Source organism: Salvelinus alpinus, chromosome 29 (assembly GCF_045679555.1).
Source record: "Salvelinus alpinus chromosome 29, SLU_Salpinus.1, whole genome shotgun sequence".
In the NCBI taxonomy this organism is placed as follows: Eukaryota; Metazoa; Chordata; class Actinopteri; order Salmoniformes; family Salmonidae; genus Salvelinus; species Salvelinus alpinus.
In genome coordinates this window covers 46,441,465-46,462,581 of record NC_092114.1, presented here as the reverse complement: position 1 = coordinate 46,462,581, position 21,117 = coordinate 46,441,465, and the positions used below count along the sequence as shown (strand labels likewise).

At 42.1% G+C, this 21,117-nt stretch overlaps 1 protein-coding gene across 3 annotated transcripts; it reads left to right on the top strand.

The window, feature by feature from the left end:
• The first annotated feature begins 597 nt into the window (after nucleotides 1-597).
• lipea (lipase, hormone-sensitive a) lies at nucleotides 598-20,722 on the top strand. Of its 3 annotated transcripts, XM_071374329.1 has the most exons (12): nucleotides 598-677; nucleotides 9,216-9,344; nucleotides 9,750-9,999; nucleotides 10,238-10,522; nucleotides 10,772-10,862; nucleotides 11,604-11,749; nucleotides 11,951-12,136; nucleotides 12,266-12,421; nucleotides 12,628-12,772; nucleotides 12,886-13,113; nucleotides 13,295-13,683; nucleotides 17,792-20,722. In XM_071374329.1, exons 3-12 carry the CDS (start codon nucleotides 9,760-9,762, stop codon nucleotides 18,050-18,052), a joined length of 2,127 nt encoding a protein of 708 aa, XP_071230430.1. In that variant the 5' UTR covers nucleotides 598-677; nucleotides 9,216-9,344; nucleotides 9,750-9,759; the 3' UTR covers nucleotides 18,053-20,722. The 3 variants fall into 3 exon arrangements, with proteins under 3 accessions (XP_071230430.1, XP_071230431.1, XP_071230429.1); XM_071374330.1 differs by lacking the exon at nucleotides 9,216-9,344 and having other exon boundaries at nucleotides 602-677; XM_071374328.1 differs by lacking the exon at nucleotides 598-677 and having other exon boundaries at nucleotides 4,886-9,344.
• Nucleotides 20,723-21,117: the final 395 nt, after the last annotated feature.

Here is a 21,117-nt window from a genome sequence, read left to right as displayed (position 1 = left end):
CCCACAGTCAGGCAGATACATCTGAATGTTCTATCATAAAGTGAGAACAATTCGTTTCCCTTGCTGATATGGCTTCTATTTAGAAATACTATAAGAGTAAAATAGATGACATTCACTGCTATAAACCTGTCTCCAATATAATCAAACAATTTATACAGACCCACCACGGACCTTCGTGTGAAAAGGCGATGCAGGCACTGACCGTTGTGTTGTGTTTGTTGGTCTGAGTGGAGTCATTGGAGGAGCGCATATTAATCCTGTAGAATTCATTGCCGCCAGCAGCAGGTAAACGAACGACTACAATGTCACTCAGAAAAACAAATAGCAGGATATTATGGTGGCAGCACTGATCACCCCACTTTAACTGAGACAGGTAAAAAAAGGTATCTCTCTACAGCCCACTATTCTCAACATTCCAGTGTCAATATTGTATTTGTTCATTATTGGTCATAAATGACTTATTGCCTTTTATTGTTGGCACATTAAAAGTGGGTAAATTCAATATATTTTGAATGAGTTATCCACATTTTTAAATACGGGCTTTTCTTTTGAAGGTTTAACATGACAATTCAAACGTGACGTCATCGTTTGTGCTGCTGGCAGAATACTCGTAATAATTACTAGTCAGGGTCTGTGGGCGAAACAGAAACTGTCAGTAGAAGAGAGGATGCGTGTTGGTAAGTTTGTACTAGTCTGTAAAATACACTATGCTTTGCATGTTTGATAACTGTACATTCACACGTATCTCGTAAACATAAACCGCATGTTAATTTCGGGTGTCCGTTTGAAGTCGCTTGCTTGTTGGCTGTTGTTCGTCAGTCACAATTTCTGCCATAGATAACTTTAGCTGCAGCAGTAGCTAGCATTTTGGCTGCTAAGTTCTATGTGGTTTTTGAAAGTACGAATTTTAACTATGGATGTACTGCCATTGTCAACATTGATACAGTAAAAAAAAAAAGTGTAGGTGTACTGTAATGTAGAGGCCAGTGGTTACCGCTGGGAAAGCTGATGTCGTGCATATGAGTGTCGTAGTTCCAGTGAAACCTGATATTTTGAGAGTGAAGTTAGTGGACTGGGTTAGTTGCTATAACGCAAATGTCTGGTGACGTCATCAATCAGCTGATTAGGTTCAAAGGGCTGTTGTTGTTTTGAGAGCTGGGTCTTGAGTAACTAGATGACAGTGACTTTAATAAAAACTGAAAGGATTTTTAAAAGGCTTTAATGGAAATTGAACAGAGCCCGGTTTCCCAAAAGCATCCTAAGGCTACATTAATCGTTAGAAACTTAGTATGAGCATCATTAGATCCCCGAGCAGTTTCCCATTACTGAAATTGCTCTTGAAAACGCTTGATATTTAAATTGTTTTTTAACCTGGGGAAATCTGGGCTTGTTTTCATCATGGGGGGTGGGGGGACGAAATCTGAAAATAAATGTAGTCCTTCTTTGTGGCATGTTGAGAAGGTTCTATGTGATACTGATCGCACTACACGTGTTTGCGTGTAGATATGGTTGTCCTTGTTCGATACAGCCATTGGAAGTCTTAGAGCGGATTCATTGCTAAATATTAGTGATGCACTGATATGACATTTTTCTGATACCCAATATTTTCCTTGCCCAAAAAATGATACTGATAACCGATATAACATTTTTGTGGCCTTTTAAGCATTCTAGTCATTGTAAATAAGAATTTGTTCTTAACTTCTTATGGCTGGGGGCAGTACTGAGTAGCTTGGATGAATAAGGTGCCCAGAGTAAACTGCCTGCTACTCAGGCCCAGTTGCTAATATATGCATATTATTAGTAGATTTGGATAGAAAACACTCTGAAGTTTCTAAAACTGTTTGAATGATGTCTGTGAGTATAAAATAACTTATATGGCAGGCAAAAACCCTATCGAATATACAGTGGGTTAGTTGTCATATTGCACTTCCTAAGGCTTCCACTAGATGTCAACAGTCTTTAGAACCTTGTTTGATGCTTCTACTGTGAAGGAGGGGGAAATGAGGGCTCTTTGAGTCAGGGGTCTGGCAGAGTGCCATGAGCTGACCACGCGCGAGAGTTAGACCTGCGTTCCATCGCATTTCTACAGACAAAGGAATTCTCCGGTTCGAACATTATTGAAGATTTATGTTAAAAACATCCTAAAGATTGATTCTATACTTCGTTTGACATGTTTCTACGAACTGTAATATGACTTTTCGTCTGAACGCGCGAACAAAAAGGAGGTATTTGGACATAAATGATGGACTTTATGGAACAAATCAAACATTTATTGTGGAACTGGGATTCCTGGGAGTGCATTCTGATGAAGATCATCAAAGGTAAGTGAATATTTATAATGCTATTCTGACATCTGTTGACTCCACAACATGGCGGATATCTTTATGGCTTGTTTGGGCTCTGAGCGCTGTACTCAGATTATTGCATGGTGTGCTTTTTCCGTAAAGTTTTTTTGAAGTCTGACACAGCGGTTGCATTAAGGAGAGGTTTATCTAAAGTTCCATGTATAATACTTGTATCTTATCAATTTTTTATGAGTATTTCTGTAAATTGAGGAGGCTCTCTGCAAAATCACCGTATGTTTTGAAGGCAAAACTTTACTGAACATAACGCGCCAATGTAAACTCAGATTTTGGGATAAAAATATGAACTTTATCGAACAAAACATGTATTGTGTATCATGAAGTCCTATGAGTGTCATCTGACGAAGAGCATCAAAGGTTAGTGATTAACTTTATCTATTTCTGCTTTTTGTGACTCCTCTCTTTGGCTGGAAAAATGGCTGTTTTTCTGTGAATAGGTGCTGACCTAGCATAATGATATGTTGTGCTTTCGTCGTAAAGCCTTTTTGAAATCGGACACTGTGGTGGGATTAACAAGAAGTGTATCTTTAAAATGGTGTAAAATACTTGTATGTCTGAGGTATTTTAATTATGAGATTTCTGTTTTGAATTTGGCGCCGTGCACTTTCACTGACTGCTGTCATATCGATCCCGTTAACAGGATCCCAGCCATAAGAAGTTAACTGACTTGCCTAGTTAAATAAAGGTTACGCACACCACACTGACCTAAAAGTTTGTTGGCATTTACGTATGTCCCCATTTTACCAGTAAAACATAATCAAAACCTATTTCTTTCACTTACTTGATGTGCTGTTCCGTTGTTCAGTTGTTTCATTATCAACCAGGATTTCATCATGCATGTCAAGCAGTGAAGTTTCAGCTCTGTCTGTCCGTGGCCTCTCTTCCTCAGTGCGCACTATCACTGTGTCCGTTTCCATCTTGTCCAGCTGTGTATGTAACATTTCACCTAAACCCTCTTTCTTGTCTGCATCGAGGTAGCGGTCCTTGTAAATAACATCGAGCATGGTGGCGACACAGTATACGTCACTTTATACACCGAATAACTGGGGCCAAGATGTTTATCTGTTTCTGTGACCGTGACTACAAATACAAAGGAGCCCATTTCTTTGCATAGCAAGCGAAAGATATGAAGATGCTTCAAATGAAAACCGAGATGACTATATTAAAAGATAAATACAGGTTACATAGACCATATATAAATGAACTCAGCAAAAAAAGAAACGTCCCTTTTTCAGGACCCTGTCTTTCAAAGATAATTTGTAAAAATCCAAATAACTTCACATATCTTCATTGTAAAGGGTTTAAACACTGTTTCCCATGCTTGTTCAAAGAAACAAACAATTAATGAACATGCACCTGTGGAATGGTCGTTAAGACACTAACAGCTTCCAGATGGTAGGCAATTAAGGTCACAGTTATGAAAACTTAGAACACTAGAGTGTTTCTACTGACTCTGAAAAACACCAAAAGAAAGATGCCCAGGGTCCCTGCTCATCTGCGTGAACGTGCCTTAGGCATGCTGCAAGGAGGCATGAGGACTGCAGATGTGTCGCAGTGGCAGACCACGTGTAACAACACCTGCACAGGATCGGTACATCCGAACATCACACCTGCGGGCAGGTACAGGATGGTAACAACAACTGCCCGAGTTACACCAGGAACGCACAATCCCTCCATCAGTGGTCAGACTATCCGCAATAGGCTGAGAGAGGCTGGACTGAGGGCGTGTAGGCCTGTTGTAAGGCAGGTCCTCAACAGACATCACCGGCAACAACGTCGCCTATGGGCAGAAACCCACCGTCGCTGAACCAGACAGGACTGGCAAAAAGTGCTCTTCACTGACGAGTCGCGGTTTTGTCTCAACAGGGGTGATGGTCGGATTTGCGTTTATCATCAAAGGAATGAGCGTTACAGAGGCCTGTACTCTGGAGCGAAATCGATTTGGAGGTGAAGAGTCCATCATGGTCTGGGGCGGTGTGTCACAGCATCATCGGACTGAGCTTGTTGTCATTGCAGGCAATCTCAATGCTGTGCGTTACAGGAAGACCTCCTCCCTCATGTGGTATCCTTCCTGCAGGCTCATCCTGACATGACCCTCCAGCATGACAATGCCACCAGCTATACTGCTTGTTCTGTGTGTGATTTCCTGCAAGACAGGAATGTCAGTGTTCTGCGATGGCCAGCGAAGAGCCCGGATCTCAATACCATTGAGCACGTCTGGCACCTGTGGGATCGGAGGGTGAGGGCTAGGGCCATCCTCCCCAGAAATGTCCGGGAACTTGCAGGTTCCTTGGTGGAAGAGTGGGGTAACATCTCACAGCAAGAACTGGCAAATCTGGTGCAGTTCATGAGGAGGAGATGCACTGCAGTACTTAGTATCTGGTGTGGCCACCAGCTGCATTGACTGTTACTTTTGATTTTGATCCCCCCCCGCCCCTTTGTTCAGGGACACATTTCCATTTCTGTTAGTCACATGTCTGTGGAACTTGTTCAGTTTGTCTGTTGTTGAATCTTGTTATGTTCATACAGATATTTACACATGTTTGCTGAAACTAAACACAGTTGAGTGTGAGGGGATGTTTAGTTTTTTGCTGAGTTAATATATATATATAGCTAATCAGTTGGAGTCGGAAGTTTACGTACACTTAGGTTGGAGTCATTAAAACTAGTTTTTCAACCACTCCAAAAATTTCTTGATAACAATCTTTATGTTTTTTAAGTCGGTTAGCACATCTACTTTGTGCATGACAAGTAATTTTCCCAACAATTGTTTACGTACAGTTTTTTTCACTTATTCACTGTATCACAATTCCAGTGGGTCAGAAGTTTACAATACAGTAAGATGACTGTGCCTTTTAAACAGCTTGGAAAATTCCTGTGGATGTAGGCCTACCTTCAAACTCAGTGCCTCTTTGCTTGACATCATGGGAAAATCAAAGGAAATCAGCCAAAAAATCTGATAGATCTCAGAAAAAAGAACGCCTGAAGGTACCACATTCATCTGTACAAACAATAGTACACAAGTATAAACACCATGGGACTACGCAGCCGTCATACCGCTCAGGAAGGAGACGCGTTCTGTCTCCTAGAGATGAACATACTTTGGTGCCAAAAGTGCAAATCAATCCCAGAACAACAGCAAAGGACCTTGTGAAGATGCTGGCGGGAACAGGGACAAACGTATCTATATCCACAGTAAAACGAGTCCTATATCGACATAACCTGAAAGGCCGCTCAGCAAGGAAGAAGCCACCGCTCCAAAACCGCCATAAAAAAGCCAGACTACGGTTTGCAACTGCACATGGGGACAAAGATTGTACTTTTTGGAGAAATGTCCTCTGGTCTGATGAAACAAAAATAGAACTTAGTCCATATTTCCATTATGTTTGGAGGGAAAAGGGGGATGTTTGCAAGCTGAAGAACACCATCCCAACCGTGAAGCACGAGGGTGGCAGCATCATGTTGTGGGGGTGCTTTGCTGCAGGAGGGACTGGTGCACTTCACAAAATAGATGGCATAGAAGCAACATCTCAAGACATCAGTCAGGAAGTTAAAGCTTGGTCGCAAATGGGTCTTCCAAATGGACAATGACCTCAAGCATACTTCCAAAGTTGTGGCAAAATGGCTTAAGGACAACAAAGTCAAGGTATTGGAGTGGCCATCACAAAGCCTCACCTCAATCCTATAGAAAATGTGTGGGCAGAACTGAAAAAGTGTGTGCGCGCAAGGAGGCAAACCTGACTCATTTACACCAGCTCTGTCAGGTGGAATGGGCCAAAATTCACCCCAACTTGTTGTGGGAAGCTTGTGGAAGGCTACTTTAAACATTTGACCCAAGTTAAAGAATTTAAAGGTAATGCTACCAAATACTAATTGAGTGTATAAACATTTGACCCACTGGGAATGTGATGAAATAAATAAAAGCTTAAATAAATAATTCTCTCTACTATTATTCAGACATTTCACATTCTTAAAATAAAGTGGTGATCCTGACTGACCTAAGACAGGGAATTTTTACGAGGATTAAATGTCAGGAATTGTGAAACTGAGTTTAAATATTTGGCTAAGGTTTATGTTAACTTCTGACTTCAACTATGTAAATGTCATCATATTTCATGTTTATACATTTGGCAACATTTCTAAAAACTTGTTTTTGCTTTGTCATTATGGGTTATTGTGTGTAGATTGATTATGAGGGGGGAAAATAATTGAATCCATTGTAGAATAAGGCTGTAATGTAACAAAATGTGGGAAAAGTCAAGGGGTCTAAATTCTTTCCAAATGCACTGTATTGCCATGTTAGTTATCTAACTAGCTAATTGTTTCAATGCATCTTTTAAATGTGAAATTACAAGACATTTACCTAAGGGTTTTAACCCCGATAACCTCCTTGTTGTAATGTTAGCTAGCTAGGTTAGTTAGTCCCGCTGGGCTAGCTGGCTAACGTTAGCTACTGAGTCCTTTTTGTTCAAAATGGAAAAGTTAGACAGGGGGGGAAAAGTCAAGCTTTTTTACACTAGCTGGCTAGTTAGCAAAAAACACTGTTTCCTCTCAGCATTGCTAGCTATCTATCAAACATGGCTGTACTGGCCATCATGTAAGCTTCTAACTGGGATATTAAAAATGAGGATGTACTGTTACTCCAAAACCGTTTGACCAACAGAGAAGCAACATTTACGCCTCCCTCTAAACCCCACCTACATGGAATTAATGTGCCAAAACTATACAAATGCAAAAAAGGGCAGCGAAAGCGAAGGGCAGAGTAACTTAACCATAGATCAGTGGTGTAAAAAGTAACTAATTGTCATACTTGAGTAAAAGTAAAGATGCCTTAATAGAAAATTACTCAAGTAAAATTGAGTCACCCAGTAAAATACTACTTGAGTAAAAGTCAGTGTTTTGTTTTAAATATGCTTAAGTATTAAAAGTAAAATACAAATTGAAATTTTTTATATTAAGGAAACCAGACGGCATCATTTTCTTTTTTTTCCTTGGGAATATAGTAAAGTTGTCAAAAATATAAATAATCCCCCACAAAACTATTTAAGTAGTACTTTCAAGTATTTTTTTTACTTAAGTACTTTACACCACTGCCAAAGAGGGAACCGTTTCATCGCAATCGCATTATGATTGAAAATGTTTCACTGGAAAGAATTTCTTTGCATTTATTTACAATTCATTTGTTCTTGCCATTAAAAATGATTTCCTTGCAATATTATTTATTTTGCACTTAACTTTTGGGTTCATGTTTGGCTTTCAATATCACCATTTTTATTTGCCATAATAAAAATGTTGTTCTCGAATAGTCGTGGTAATTTCCTGTATTACTAATTGATGAGAGAGCAAACCACACACCAGTCAGTTATAACTTAAACTTCATCTTTAATTCATATGAGCTTCACCATAGCACTTTGACTCTCGGATAAATTAATTCTCTGAGTTCTTACAAAAGAATTCTAGTATATTTTATAGCCAAGATACACCCCTCTCAACTCACATGACGAACCACAGATCTCAGAAACTTCACAAAGGGCCTTTTACTTGAGAGGAGTATCCCATAGCCAGATGGCAATAGCTAAAAATTATCGTTCAGTTTGGTCTCTAAGACGAGGTTCTAATCTCGTTCTTGGTACTTCATAGTACCAAAACATTACCTCTTCCAATGGCAAAAATCTATTGTCAACTTTAGATACTCCCATCTCAAATACACACCCTCTTCTCTCCCCTCCTGGACAAGCTCACTGAGAGTATATGACCTAGAAGTCACTCCCATCTCAAGATTAGTGCAACATCAGAGGGGTAATACAATGGTTCCAGACACTGCCATACTCCTCCCCCAATGGGAAAATGAAGGAGTGACTGGCGTACAGACATTGTGGAGCCCTTCACATGGTTTAACAGATACATTCACATATGAAGACAATGTTCAATTCTGACTTCTCCCTTTCTGATATTCTGCATATTACCAGACATGTAAAAGACAAGCCTGACCTCTCCCCTCTCTGGGCCCCAAGTGATTTTTCCCTAGAGGAGAAAGGAAAAATGCAACTGCCAACAGTATAGCCCAAAAGAAGACATTCTAATGACAAGTATCTCACATAAGCATATTATGATGTAACAATAAAACATCTAATTTATCTATGTTACCCAACTAATTCTGATTCAGCTATGACAGAATTCAAAAGGATTGCTTGATATAAAAAGGCACAAAAGTAATTCCATAAGAACTGTGCTGAAATAAAAGTATCAAAGAATTTGCACAGCTGTCAATCAAGCTAAGGACATAGAGAATGTATCAGTCCAAGGTTGGTTTATTCTGTTGATTCATGATTCTTAGTACTCTTGTCTTAACTAGGCCTATACCCTTTAGGATTTATGACAAGGTTGTGTTCATTTTGATAAATGCTGTCAACAGGCTATGTAATCTCATTCATTTGCAAAGTTAGATAAAGTCTGTCTGTAGGAAGAGTCGGGATAGTTGCATGTTTTAATCTTTGACCTTTGGCACACACAACCAAACCCATCATTAAAAGATACGTTTTTTTTTACAACCACATCTCTTTTTTTATGTATGTGTAAATAGGGTCCAGACACTTGTTTTGCAATTTCACTTGTTTTTGAGAAACTTACCCCAAGTGAAATTGCAAAACAACATTAACCCTCATTCTGCACAATGAGGATGAGGATGGTTGGGGTAAGTTTCTCAAATTGCAAAACAAGTGTGTGTATCTGTACTTTACTATTTATATTTTTGACAGCTTTTACTTTACTGTATTCCTAAAATGTATGTAATTTTTACTCCATACATTTTCCCTGACACCCAAAAGTACTCATTACATTTTGAATGCTTAGCAGGACAAGAAAATGGTCTAAAGTACATCCCTGGTCATCCCTACAGCCTCTGATCTGGTGGACTCACTAAACACATGCTTTGTTTGTAAATGATGTCGGAGTGTGCCCCTGGCTATCCCTAAATAAAAGGTGGGGGAAAAAAGAAAATGATGCCGTCTGGTTTGCTTAATATAATTTTTTAAAATGTTTTATACTTTTACTTTGAATTCTTAAGTAATTTTACTCGAGTAGTATTTTACTCGGTGATTCACTTTTACTTGATTCATTTTCTATTTGTTTACATGATTCCATATGTGTTATTTCATAGTTTTGATGTCTTCGCTATTATTCTAGAATGTAGAAAATGGTTAAAATAAAGGACAACCCTGGAATGAGTAGGTGTGTCCAAACTTTTGACTGGTACTGTGTGTGTTTTTGGGGGGTTGTATAAAAGCAAAATTCTCCTTTTCAATCTCCTGCATTTAATCTGTCAAAGCTCGTATGATGTGGTTATCCAGAAATAAAATGTTTGGTTTATATGCATCTTCTCTCTAGTGTTTCAGGTATGGCCTGGAGAGCTGTGTTCACAGCCTTGGAGGCAGTGTGTGAGGAAAACATCACAGCTCTGTCTGGTCCTACCGACTTGCTGTACGGTAACGCTTCCGGACGCTTGGTGACTTGCATGACAAAGATTCAGGACCATGGCCGTGCCCTCGAACCTGTGGTTGCTGGTTTTACTGCAGTCTACCACCACTATGACTTTGACGCAGATACCCCTGGGAATGGGTATCGCACACTGGTAAAGGTAAGCTATAATAACACAACTTTTCTACTAACCTCACTGCCCAGAATGATGTCAGTAGTCTAGAAGAAGTATCACGCAGTGTGATTGTCAAGAGACTGAGACAATCGCACAGTCAAAAGACTGCGCAAGCTAGCAACAGAGGGACAATCTTGGATTATTAATATAATGCAAAACTAGAAATATATTCATTTTATTCACAATACCAGCTGACAATAAAGCATCCCATCTCATCTCTCAGGTGCTGCAGTCTTGCCTTTTGCACATCATCCACAAGGGCCGCTACATTGCCTCTAACTGCCACGGGGCCTTCTTCAGGGCCAACCACAATGCCTCCGAGATGGAAGCCTACTCCAGTGCCCTGTGTCAGCTGCGGGCCCTCCTCTACCTCGCTCAGCGTCTGCTCCACGACAACGGTCATGGGCAGCTGTACTCCCTGCAGGATGGAGAGCTTAGCAGGAGGTTTGTGAGGGAGTACACATCCATGCACAAGGCCTGCTTCTACGGCCGCTGCCTGGGCTTTCAGGTCAGTCATCACCACTTGATGACTTTGTGGGAGGAGTGGCACATTGAATTCAATATAATGTTGATAAGATATCATTTAGCAATTGGTCATTGAGAATGCTGGACTAAGCTTTTTATGACTTGGGAATATACTGAGGGTGGATATACTGTAGCCTCGGCGAGAACCAGGCTTCCCTGACGACGTTTTTGGAGGTATGGCTACGTGAGACTAATGATACTGAAATCCATATTTTCCCTCCCGTCTCCCCAGTTCTCGCCTACCCTTCGTCCGTTCCTGCAGACAGTTGTCATAAGCATGGTCTCATTCGGAGAGAGCTACGGAAAACAGCAGTCTGGGTTAGGTCAGTCTCTGTAAATGTCTGTGAATTCTTTAGGCTTGAAGAACTCGTAAAAAAATATATATTAATTTAATGGAGTACAGGCGTAACTGAATAAACAACACAGACTGAATGCAATGACATTTTATTAAGTAGTTTGAGGAATGGTCTCGTCTCTGAGGGAAGGTCCTCGGAGCCAGATGATGTGATGGTAAGGTAGTCCTATGCACGACTGCTGGCATCAAACCCCTTTTTTTCTATAACACAGTAAGTATGAGAAAGTGGCTAAGTTTGTCACATAAATGCAACCCAAGATTTACGCCTATTGGCTGAGAGAGAGAGAGGAAGGTGATGATTGCAAAAGTGAGCCCAGCCCATAGGTTAAACAGCAAGCGTGAGGCATATGCATTATTGTGCCGTGCTTATAAGCTACAAGGTAAATGGGTGAATGACCTCCCACACATGGCTAATAGGAAAGAGGAGAAGAAACAAGATGCTAATCTGATGATGATACGTTTGTATACATTCCCACTATGCCCGTAGAATAGGAAACAAAAGTGAATTTATGTTCTGGATGAAGTTAAACAAACATTCAGACCCGCCTTCCTGATTTGAACTTTCGTACTAGTACACAATAAACCTGAGTGACTATCTACCTCTTACGGCCTCGTGTAAGATTTGTGGTTGTCCTTTGACATTTTTAAAAGTTAATTGCATAGTATGCACTGCCCTACATACTTTGCATTCACTCTCCATTTCCCTCAGGCATGGCAGCTTTCTCCTTCCTTACCTCCGGGAAGTATGTCATTGATCCAGAGCTGAGGGGAGCAGAGTTTGAGCGGATCACCCAGAATCTGGACATGAAGTTCTGGAAGTCTTTCTGGAACCTCACAGAATCCGAGCTTCTATCGGTGAGGGCAGAAGGGAGTCGACTAGTAATATGATGTTGTATGCAAATAAGGACGTCTTGAATCTTGCAGTCTCTCTAGGCCTCTCTCTGTTTCCCCTACTTACTCACTCTTTTCTCGCTCTTCCAAACTTTCTGTTGGTTTGATTGCTTTTAAGACCATTTTACAAAATCCTCTTCATCATTTGATCCCTTTCTCCCACAGGGCTTGGCCAGTATAGCCTCTAACCTAGTGCAGCTGAACCTCACCCTGACCATACCTCCTGAACCACTGCTCCTCCCCCTGACCTCAGACCCACGTCTCTTTGCCCCCGTGTCCCCTCCGGTGGCCCACTGGGGCCCTGGACCTGTTAACATGCGGCTCATCTCCTATCAACTTCGAGAAGGACAGGTGAGCTCTCAGCTGTAACCTCAGTGGTTACTATGTGATGTTTTTATCAAAGTTCTGCACAGTTTAGTCATGTTAGTGTAAAAAGGGTTACGTTATGACGCAAACATCTCTTTCTCTCTCTTCCTTCAGGACAGTGAAGAGCTGCTGGCTTTCTCTCGTACAGAAGCTACCCCCATCTCTGTGTCTTTGGTACCGTTTGGTGCTCAGAAGCACCCTCCCTCCCCCTGGCTGCTGATCCACTTCCATGGAGGAGGCTTCGTGGCCCAGACCTCGAAATCCCATGAGGTATGGTAGGCCAGGGATTGTCATGCGATGCCTGCAATTACTTAAGCTAATCACTCACCTTAGTCTCTCAGTAATCAAGTTAAGTGGGACTCAGCACTTACCGTGAAGTCTACTTTCCTCTCTTTTAACAGTTATGTTTAATTTTCCTGTCACTTCTCCATTTTCTCATCACTCCATTTGTCCTCCATCCTCCTTTTATTTCCCAGAACTATCTGAAGAGCTGGTCCAAGGATCTAAATGTCCCCATCCTGTCTGTGGACTACTCCCTTGCCCCTGAGGCCCCATTTCCCAGAGCCCTTGAGGAGTGCTTCTATGCCTACTGTTGGGCCCTCAAGAACTGCCATCTTCTGGGTCTGTGTTGTTACTAATGTGTTAGAGTTTAGAACCAAAGAAATGATTTCAGAATTATAATAACCTCCTGTATTAGACCAGCTGGTACTGATTGCTCTGTCTCTCTGCCCCAGGCTCCACGGCTGAGCGCGTGTGTCTGGCTGGGGACAGTGCTGGGGGGAACCTCTGCATCACAGTGTCTATGAGGGCCATAGCCTGCGGTGTGCGTGTCCCAGATGGTATTATGGCTGCCTACCCAGCTACCCTGCTCACCATTGACGCCTCGCCCTCCCGTCTGCTCACCCTCATTGACCCACTACTGCCATTAGGAGTGCTCTCCAAGTGCCTCAACGCCTACGCAGGTAAGGAAGGAAGGGTGTGAAATGGATGAGGGTATTAGTCAAAGCTTATGGAAATTAGTTAGAGGGGCAAAGAGTGTCTCAGCATTAAGAGTGATGCTTTTGTGTGTAGGTCTTAAATAACTCCATTGTTTTGCCTTTTTTTCCCCAATTACCTCATCTTCCTCTTTTCCACTCTCTCCAGGTGTAGACTCTCAGGCGGTACAGCCCACAGAGGGGACCAGCACATTGAGTGCTCTAGGTAGAGACACAGCCTTGCTGATCAGTGACCTCACACACGGGGCATCCAATTGGATCCAGTCCTTCCTTCCTGCAGAGGTCCTAGGGTCACTGTCATCGTCACACCGGAAGTCCCTCGACAACGAGGCCCACTACAGATCAACGTCACCCCGTTCCTTCTCATCCAACTCCTCCTCAGGTCCTAGGGATTACCCAGAAGGTTTTGAGCCCCTGCGCTCTGAGCGCCTCGCTGTGATCCAGGCGACTAGCTGTCCCATCGTCAAGAACCCGTTTGTGTCACCGCTTCTAGCCCCTGATTACCTACTGAGAGGACTACCGCCTGTACACTTAGTGGTGAGAGGGGGGGATGAGTGAGGGAATGGATGGGAAAAGGTGTGTGTGTGAAGGGGTGGTTGTGGTGGCATCAATGCATTTGGAAAAATTGGTGTAGAGGATGGAAAAGCCAAGAAAGCAAAAGAGTAGCAGACCTGCCAACCTGTACACATTTTGTGTACCATGCACGCAATTTGAGGTCAAAGTACGCTGGTATGAAAAACTAGCCGAAAATACGCAGAAATAGGCTTCTAGTTGGAACATTGTGGTTTCAACTGTCTGAAGTTGGAGCTGAGCCAATCAGAGAACTTGGGCGATGAGGGAGAATCTTTAGCTCTTCTCTCCAGCCTACCCCCCCTGTAGTCGTAGTACTGTCTTCTTCCCTCGAGCTGGATGGCAGCTCTCCACTTCATCCTTTGATGACACTGATGTGTGAGGGGAAAAAGGATAAGGAAAATGTAAATGAAAATGGAGAACAAACTGTTTGTCAAATACATTTTCCAAAATGTTATGCGTTAGTTAAGCACACAACCACGCATTTCGTAGTTAGCTCCTTGACGAATGTAGTTAGCTACTGCGTTTAGTGAACTAGAATTAAGCGAGAACACTTTCTTGCCCACACATGCTTAGATCTCCGCAATGGTAGTAGGCGCGAGCACGTCGACGTGCAAGGAAACGTGCGGTGTTGCAGTACAGTGCGCATCACTGCGTGAATGTAAACCGACATGGCAGAGAGAGCTGTTCCGCTAATACCCTCCTTCACAGAAAGACTGTTATAGATTAGTAGGCCTACGGTAATTCATCAGTTCTTGATCCTACTTCTTGATATGTCAACAAACACTAGGCTGCTAATGATAATAATAGTCAGTTCACCAATGACAACAAGGCACGTTGAATGAATGCTAGCCTAGTAGTCAGACCTAACTTGATGGATTAGGTCAGAGATGGAGATCTGAAACAAGTTCCTATAGGCCTAGTTCAGTTGTTTCATATTCCAAATATAGACTACTACATTGGATCCAGTAATTGAATTATTCAGAATTTTCTCCCCAAACAAAATTGAAAAGCCAGTTTACATTTTCACGAGACTATTCACATCAAGACACCTATTTATTAGAATAATCATTACCCCTAAATGATTAGTATCATTGAGACAATCTACATTTTTATTTAGGATCAAACACAAGACTTCTGTGTTGGCTTACTTGGCTACATTGTTTGATATAATTTAAGACTCTAGGTTTCAGGAAATGGCAGTTACAGGTAAAAAAAAAAAAGAAGCAAAATGCCACCTACAATCAACACCACTTTATCAGAAAATCCTAGGGAGAGCCCTGGGCAATGTTCCCTCTAAGCTGCGCACAATAAACTTTTCCCCGTTAGTTTACACTATCAACGTTTCCCTCTACTGTGGGAATTATGATCAAATCAGCATAATATTAGTCCCTTTCAATGTAACATACCGAAACAAATCTAACTATGCCAGATTTACCAGTAGTCTGATTTTGTTTTAGGCAGAGCGCATCGGAGGACGACTCCATTGCAATGACGGGCACGAGTGGTCAAGAGTAGATGCGTGTGTGCACATTTGTTCATATTCTTTGCTAGTTAGTGAGTTATCAGCCCAATTATAGCAAATGTCTGGTCAACAATTGGGCAGTGATTGCTTCCTACAAGAGCACAAAACGTGTTGTCCTACATTAGATCTTTTTGAAGGGGCAATGTTGTATTTTGGGACAGGTTTGATTAAGCTAAGAAGCCAATAGGCAGAGGGTAGCATACATTTCTGACTGATTCTCTGTAATAATAATGGTATGGGGATGATAATAATAATTTTTGTATCAAACAACACAATACAACTGCATTGTCAGTCACTTCTTTGTCTGCATTGTCTGCATTGAACACCACGCATTGGCTGCTATTGAAGGCGGTATTATAGTATAGCTATTTTATTAGCTATTTCCATGTTAAAATGTTATTGGATTTTTTTTTTTTTTTTTTTTAATGGTAGGCCATTGTTAAAACTATAACTTAAAGCTGGTGTTCACGGTAAACAGTGTGCACACTTAACGTGTGCTGGAAGTTGCACAGATTTTTCACAACGTTCAAGTTTTCACTCAGCAGACCTGAAATTTGCTCAGTGATGAAAACAATGAGGGAACATTGGCCCTGGGGTGTGTTTATTCTGCCGATCTGTTGCAAAACGTTTCTTAAACGGAACAAAATGGGGAGGGACTTACCTGAATTTATCCAATAGAAACTCTCATTTGAATTGTTTGGACTAATGATTACATCCCTGATTGTACGTTTAAACGTATTTTTAGTTAGCTTCTGAAGAGCAGCCAATTACCAAGTGCCCACAACAGTCTATAGCCTACCATTACTACTGAGGCAGTCTTCTGCCAACAGCATTATTAGGCTGCAAAATTAGAATTTGTCTATGATTTGAGCAGTGTAGGTGTCGCACGTGTGCTGTCGTGGGTGCCGCTTCTGCCGCCGCACTGAAGTAGTACTCGTAAAAATCTGCAGTGGGTCTATTTTGTCCTTGTTCACTGGTCTCTCTAACACTCCACAATTGATGGTCTTTCCACTTTAAGGGCTATAAAGTACCACAGTATGAGTCATAATGCCCATAAAACCTAGTGATCAAATAGTGAAATGGTTCCAATAATTTTTCCCATTTTAGAAACACTTAAAATAAAGGCTGTGTTTCTGGCGTGATGTTTTGATAACCCCCCCCCCAAAATGAAATGCTAATGTGGCTATCATAAAGAACTACTATTTAAAAATATATATATTGACCTTTTACATTTTTAACCTTAATTTATGTAGGCAAGTCGGTTAAGAACAAATTCTTATTTACAATGACAGCCTAACCTGGACAACGCTGGGCCAATTGTGCGCCGCCCTATGGGACTCCCAATCACAGCCGGTTGTGATACAGCCTGGAATCGAACCAGGGTCTGTAGTGACGCCTCTAGCACTGAGATGCAGTGCCTTAGACCGCTGCTCCACTCGGGAGCCCCAGATGATGATCTGGACAACACTGCCAAATCGAGGCAGAGGTAAGAATGTCTGGATTAACTATCTGTTAGCTAAATGTAGTACAATAAGTTGGCTACATTTCTTTAAATGGACAATTCTGTGAACTGTCTTGTGCAAGTTTTAAATTGACACAAAACATGTTAGCAAAGGTGTCAGCTAGAGATGACGTGCAGGAGCTTGCAGGGATTTGTAGTTTTGCATGATGTCTACTTTGATGCTAATTAGAATTTTGGAATCTAAGAGTAAATAGAGGCATTTATATAAAAGTCACCTTGTCCGAGAGAGATTTACATGGTTATCAAAACGTCACGCCAGGGTAAGTCTACATGAAACACAAACGTTATTTTTAAGTGATTCTAAAATCCCCTATGGGAAAAATGAATGGTGGGGAAATGATTGGAACCATTTCCCTGTTTGACCGCTAGGTTTTATGAGTATTATGACACCGCCACGGCAGGATTCTATACACCCCTTTCTGTGTTTGCAAACATTGCTGCAGGAGGACAATGCATGCCATATTGGTTGCAGAACACGGGGGAGTTCTCATTAACCACCAGCAAAACAAGCCTCCGTTTACATGTTGCTTATGAGTGCATTTCACACTACCTTTGGATTATCATTTGGATTTTAAGGATGTATGAATGTCCTGCTTAATATACTAGTTGTGTCGTCATTGCAAATCAACTCACTGCATTATACCTAAACACTTCTGGCTAGAGCTCTTACGTCAATGAGCGTTGGCATTCTAGCTATCAACTGCTACATCCAAAATAAGTATTTTGCAAGGATCACAACCAAATATAATCTTAGCGACTGTTCAAGCAATGATCAAAACAACATTGTAAGCATACCCCAAAAAGTGTTTTTGTTTAGACGTAATAACAACAGAAATGCAACTATGTTGAATGGGCGCAGATGGCGATGGGGGTCGTTCCGCCTTCAAAAATCATGTGCATTTCGTGCCTGACGTCAGTGTGTCGTGCACTGAAAAGGGGCCTACATATCATTAATTAAACAGTCCAAAAATGGAGGAAGAATCTCCAGATTGGCCCTGTAATTCGTACTCCCCTGTCTGTCCCCACAGGCCTCTGCACTGGATGCCTTGTTGGATGACTCTGTGATGTTCGCCAAGAAACTGCGGGATATGGGCCAACCAGTGACCCTGAGGGTGGTGGAGGACCTCCCACATGGCTTCCTCAGCCTATCGGGGCTTGCTAAGGAGACACAGGTGGCCTCAGACATCTGCGTAGAGCGAATCAGAGAGGTCTTCCAGCAGCAAACCCCGCATCCCTGTACTGACAAGCAACCAAAGTTGGAAAGGACCAATCATGGCCCATCAAATTGAGTGGCTGACCAGCTGCCTAATAAAATGGAGGGGAAAGTGTAGTTGTTAGATTAGAGCTTGTATGGAACTGAGGAGTCATGCATGTACAATTTATAAAATAGTGAAGGAGGGATACACTAAGGATGGAAGAAAAAGGGAGGGGCTTTCCAGATTATTTTACTCAATGGTAGTCTGGGGGGGGAAAGGCAGTCCTCTAGTTGACTGACAGCACAATACGATCATTCAAAGCACACTGGGGGAAAAGTATGAAATGCAGTGTCTTTTTAACATTGCAGAAACATAACACAGGGTATGTTAATAAAAACAATTTGACCAGCATTGAAAGAAATGCCTTGCCTGGTTGCTATTCTGTTTTTATGCTTTAACCAACCCCTTTATCATTGATTTGGCTAAAGCAGAAACAAAATGGCAACTGGCTACTTAGAAATGGAAGTAATAATCTCTGAATAGACAGATTTGTGTAATCAGAAGTAGTGCCTTTACCTCAAACTGTACTGTACAAACAAATCCCTTTATTTTACCTTGGTGTATCATCGGGTTGAACAACTAATAGGACCTAATGCATACATACGGTGCCTTCCGAAAGTATTTAGACCCCTTGACGTTTTCAACATTTTATTAGGTTACAGCATTATTCTAAAATTGATTAAATAGTTTTTTCCCCCATCAATCTACAGACAATGCTCCATAATGACAAAGAAAAACAGGTTTTTAGAAATGTTTGCTAATTTATTAAAAATAAAAACATAGCAAATTTCCATAAGTATTCAGACCTTGTATTCAGACCTTTTACTCAGTATTTTGTTTAAGCACATTTAGCAGCAATTACAGCCTTGAGTCTTTTGGGGAATTACGCTACAAGCTTGGCACACCTGTATTTTGGGAATTTCTCCCATTGTTCTCTGCAGATCCTCTCAAGCTCTGTCAGGTTGGATGGGGAGCATTGCTGCACAGCTATTTTCAGGTCTCTCCAGAGATGTTCGATAGGGTTCAAGTCCGGGCTCTGGCTGGGCCACTCAAGGACATTCAGAGACTTGTCCCAAAGCCACTTGTGCGTTGCCTTGGGTGTGTGCTTAGGGTCATTGTTTTGTTGGAAGGTGAACCTTCGCCCCAGTCTGAGGTTCTGAGTGCTCTGGAGCAGGTTTTCATCAAGGATCTCTGTAATTTGCTCTGTTCATCTTTGCCTCGATCGTGACTAGTCTCCCAGTCCCTGCCACTGGGAAAACATCCCCACAGCATGAAGCTGCCACCACCATGCTTTACCGTAGGGATGGTGCCAGGTTTCCTCAAGAACGTGATGCTTGGCATTCAGGCCAAAGAGTTCAATCTTGGTTTCATCAGACCGGAGAATCTTGTTTCTCATGGTCTGAGAGTCTTTAGGTGCGTTTTGGCAAACTACAAGCAGGCTGTCATGTGCCTTTTACTAAGGAGTGGCTTCTGTTTGGCCACTGTACCATAAAGGCCTGATTTGGTGGAGTGCTGCAGAGATGGTTGTCCTTCTGGAAGGTTATCCCATCTCCACAGAGGGACTCTAGAGCTCTGTCAGAGTGACCATCGGGTTCTTGGTCACCTCCCTGACAAGGCCATTCTTCCCCGTTTGCTCAGTTTTTCTCGGCGGCCAGCTCTAGGAAGAGTCTTGGTGGTTCCAAACTTCTTCCATTTAAGAATAATGGAGGCGACTGTGTTCTTGGGGACCTTCAATGCTGCAGAAATGTTTTGGTACCCTTCCCCAGATCTGTGCCTGGACACAATCATGTCTCGGAGCTCTACGTACCATTCCTTCAACCTCATGGCTTGGTTTTTGCTCTGACATGCACTGTCATCTGTGTGACCTTATGTATACAGGTGTGTGCCTTTCCAAATCATGTCGATTTCAATTGTATTTACCCCAAGTGGACTCCAATCAAGTTGTAGAAACATATTGATGGGTTCTGACTTCTAAACATGAAAATATTAAATATCCTTATTAATGTCACTGAGGGAGAGGGGAATGTAGAACGTTTACATTCTGTCAGAATATGTTGTTAGACATCAGGGATCCTATGGAAGGAGAAGGGCCACAGTCTGCACAGTCTGGTACAAGTCAACAGGACAGCTGTGAGTTGGGGAGGAGTGAGGAATTTGGGCAGAGGTCAGATGACGTGAGGAAGAACAGATATCACTAAAATTCTGTCTTGCAAGGGCGCACAATTGTCCCAGCGCCGTCCGGATTTGGGGAGGTTTTGGCCGGCAGGGATGTTCCTGTCCCATCACGCACTAGCGACTCTTGTAGCGGGCCGGGCGCGATGAACGCTGAGACAGTCGCCAGGTGTACGGTGTTTCCTCCGACACATTGGTGCGGCTGGCTTCCGGGTTAAGCGGGCGTTGTGTCAAGAAGTAGTGCGGCTTGGCTGGGTTGTGTTTCGGAGGATGCACGGCTCTCGACCTTCGCCTCTCCCAAGTCCATACAGGAGTTGCAGCGATGGGACAGGACTGTAACTACCAATTGGATACCACGAAATTGGGGAGGAAAAGGGGGGAATAAAGCAACAGAGGTGTATTGGCTGTTCATAGATGTAAGGAGGAGACTCAACATAGAAGGAAGGGTTAAATACCAGTGCTTGTGTGAATATGTCTTGGTCTTATGCAGCTGTGTGACCCAGTGGGTGAATAAACTTGGTTTGAGCTTTACTAATCGTTCGTGAGTTTTTACTCTTTATTTAGAACCTAACAGTTGGCGCTGCGAACTACAGAGTCCGAATCAGTGAAACAGGAGCCTGCACCAGAAATAAGGTAGGCACAGTTCCTACACCTGTTACCAGTCATTATTTAGTACCTAACAATCTCAAGAATGATCAATGGAAACAGGATGCACCTGAGCTCAATTTCAAGTCTCGTAGCAAAGGGTCTGAATACTTATGTAAATAAGGTATTTATGTAAAAAAAAATATATATACAGTGGGGAGAACAAGTATTTGATACACTGCCGATTTTGCAGGTTTTCCTACTTACAAAGCATGTAGAGGTCTGTAATTTTTATCATAGGTACACTTCAACTATGAGAGACGGAATCTAAAACAAAAATC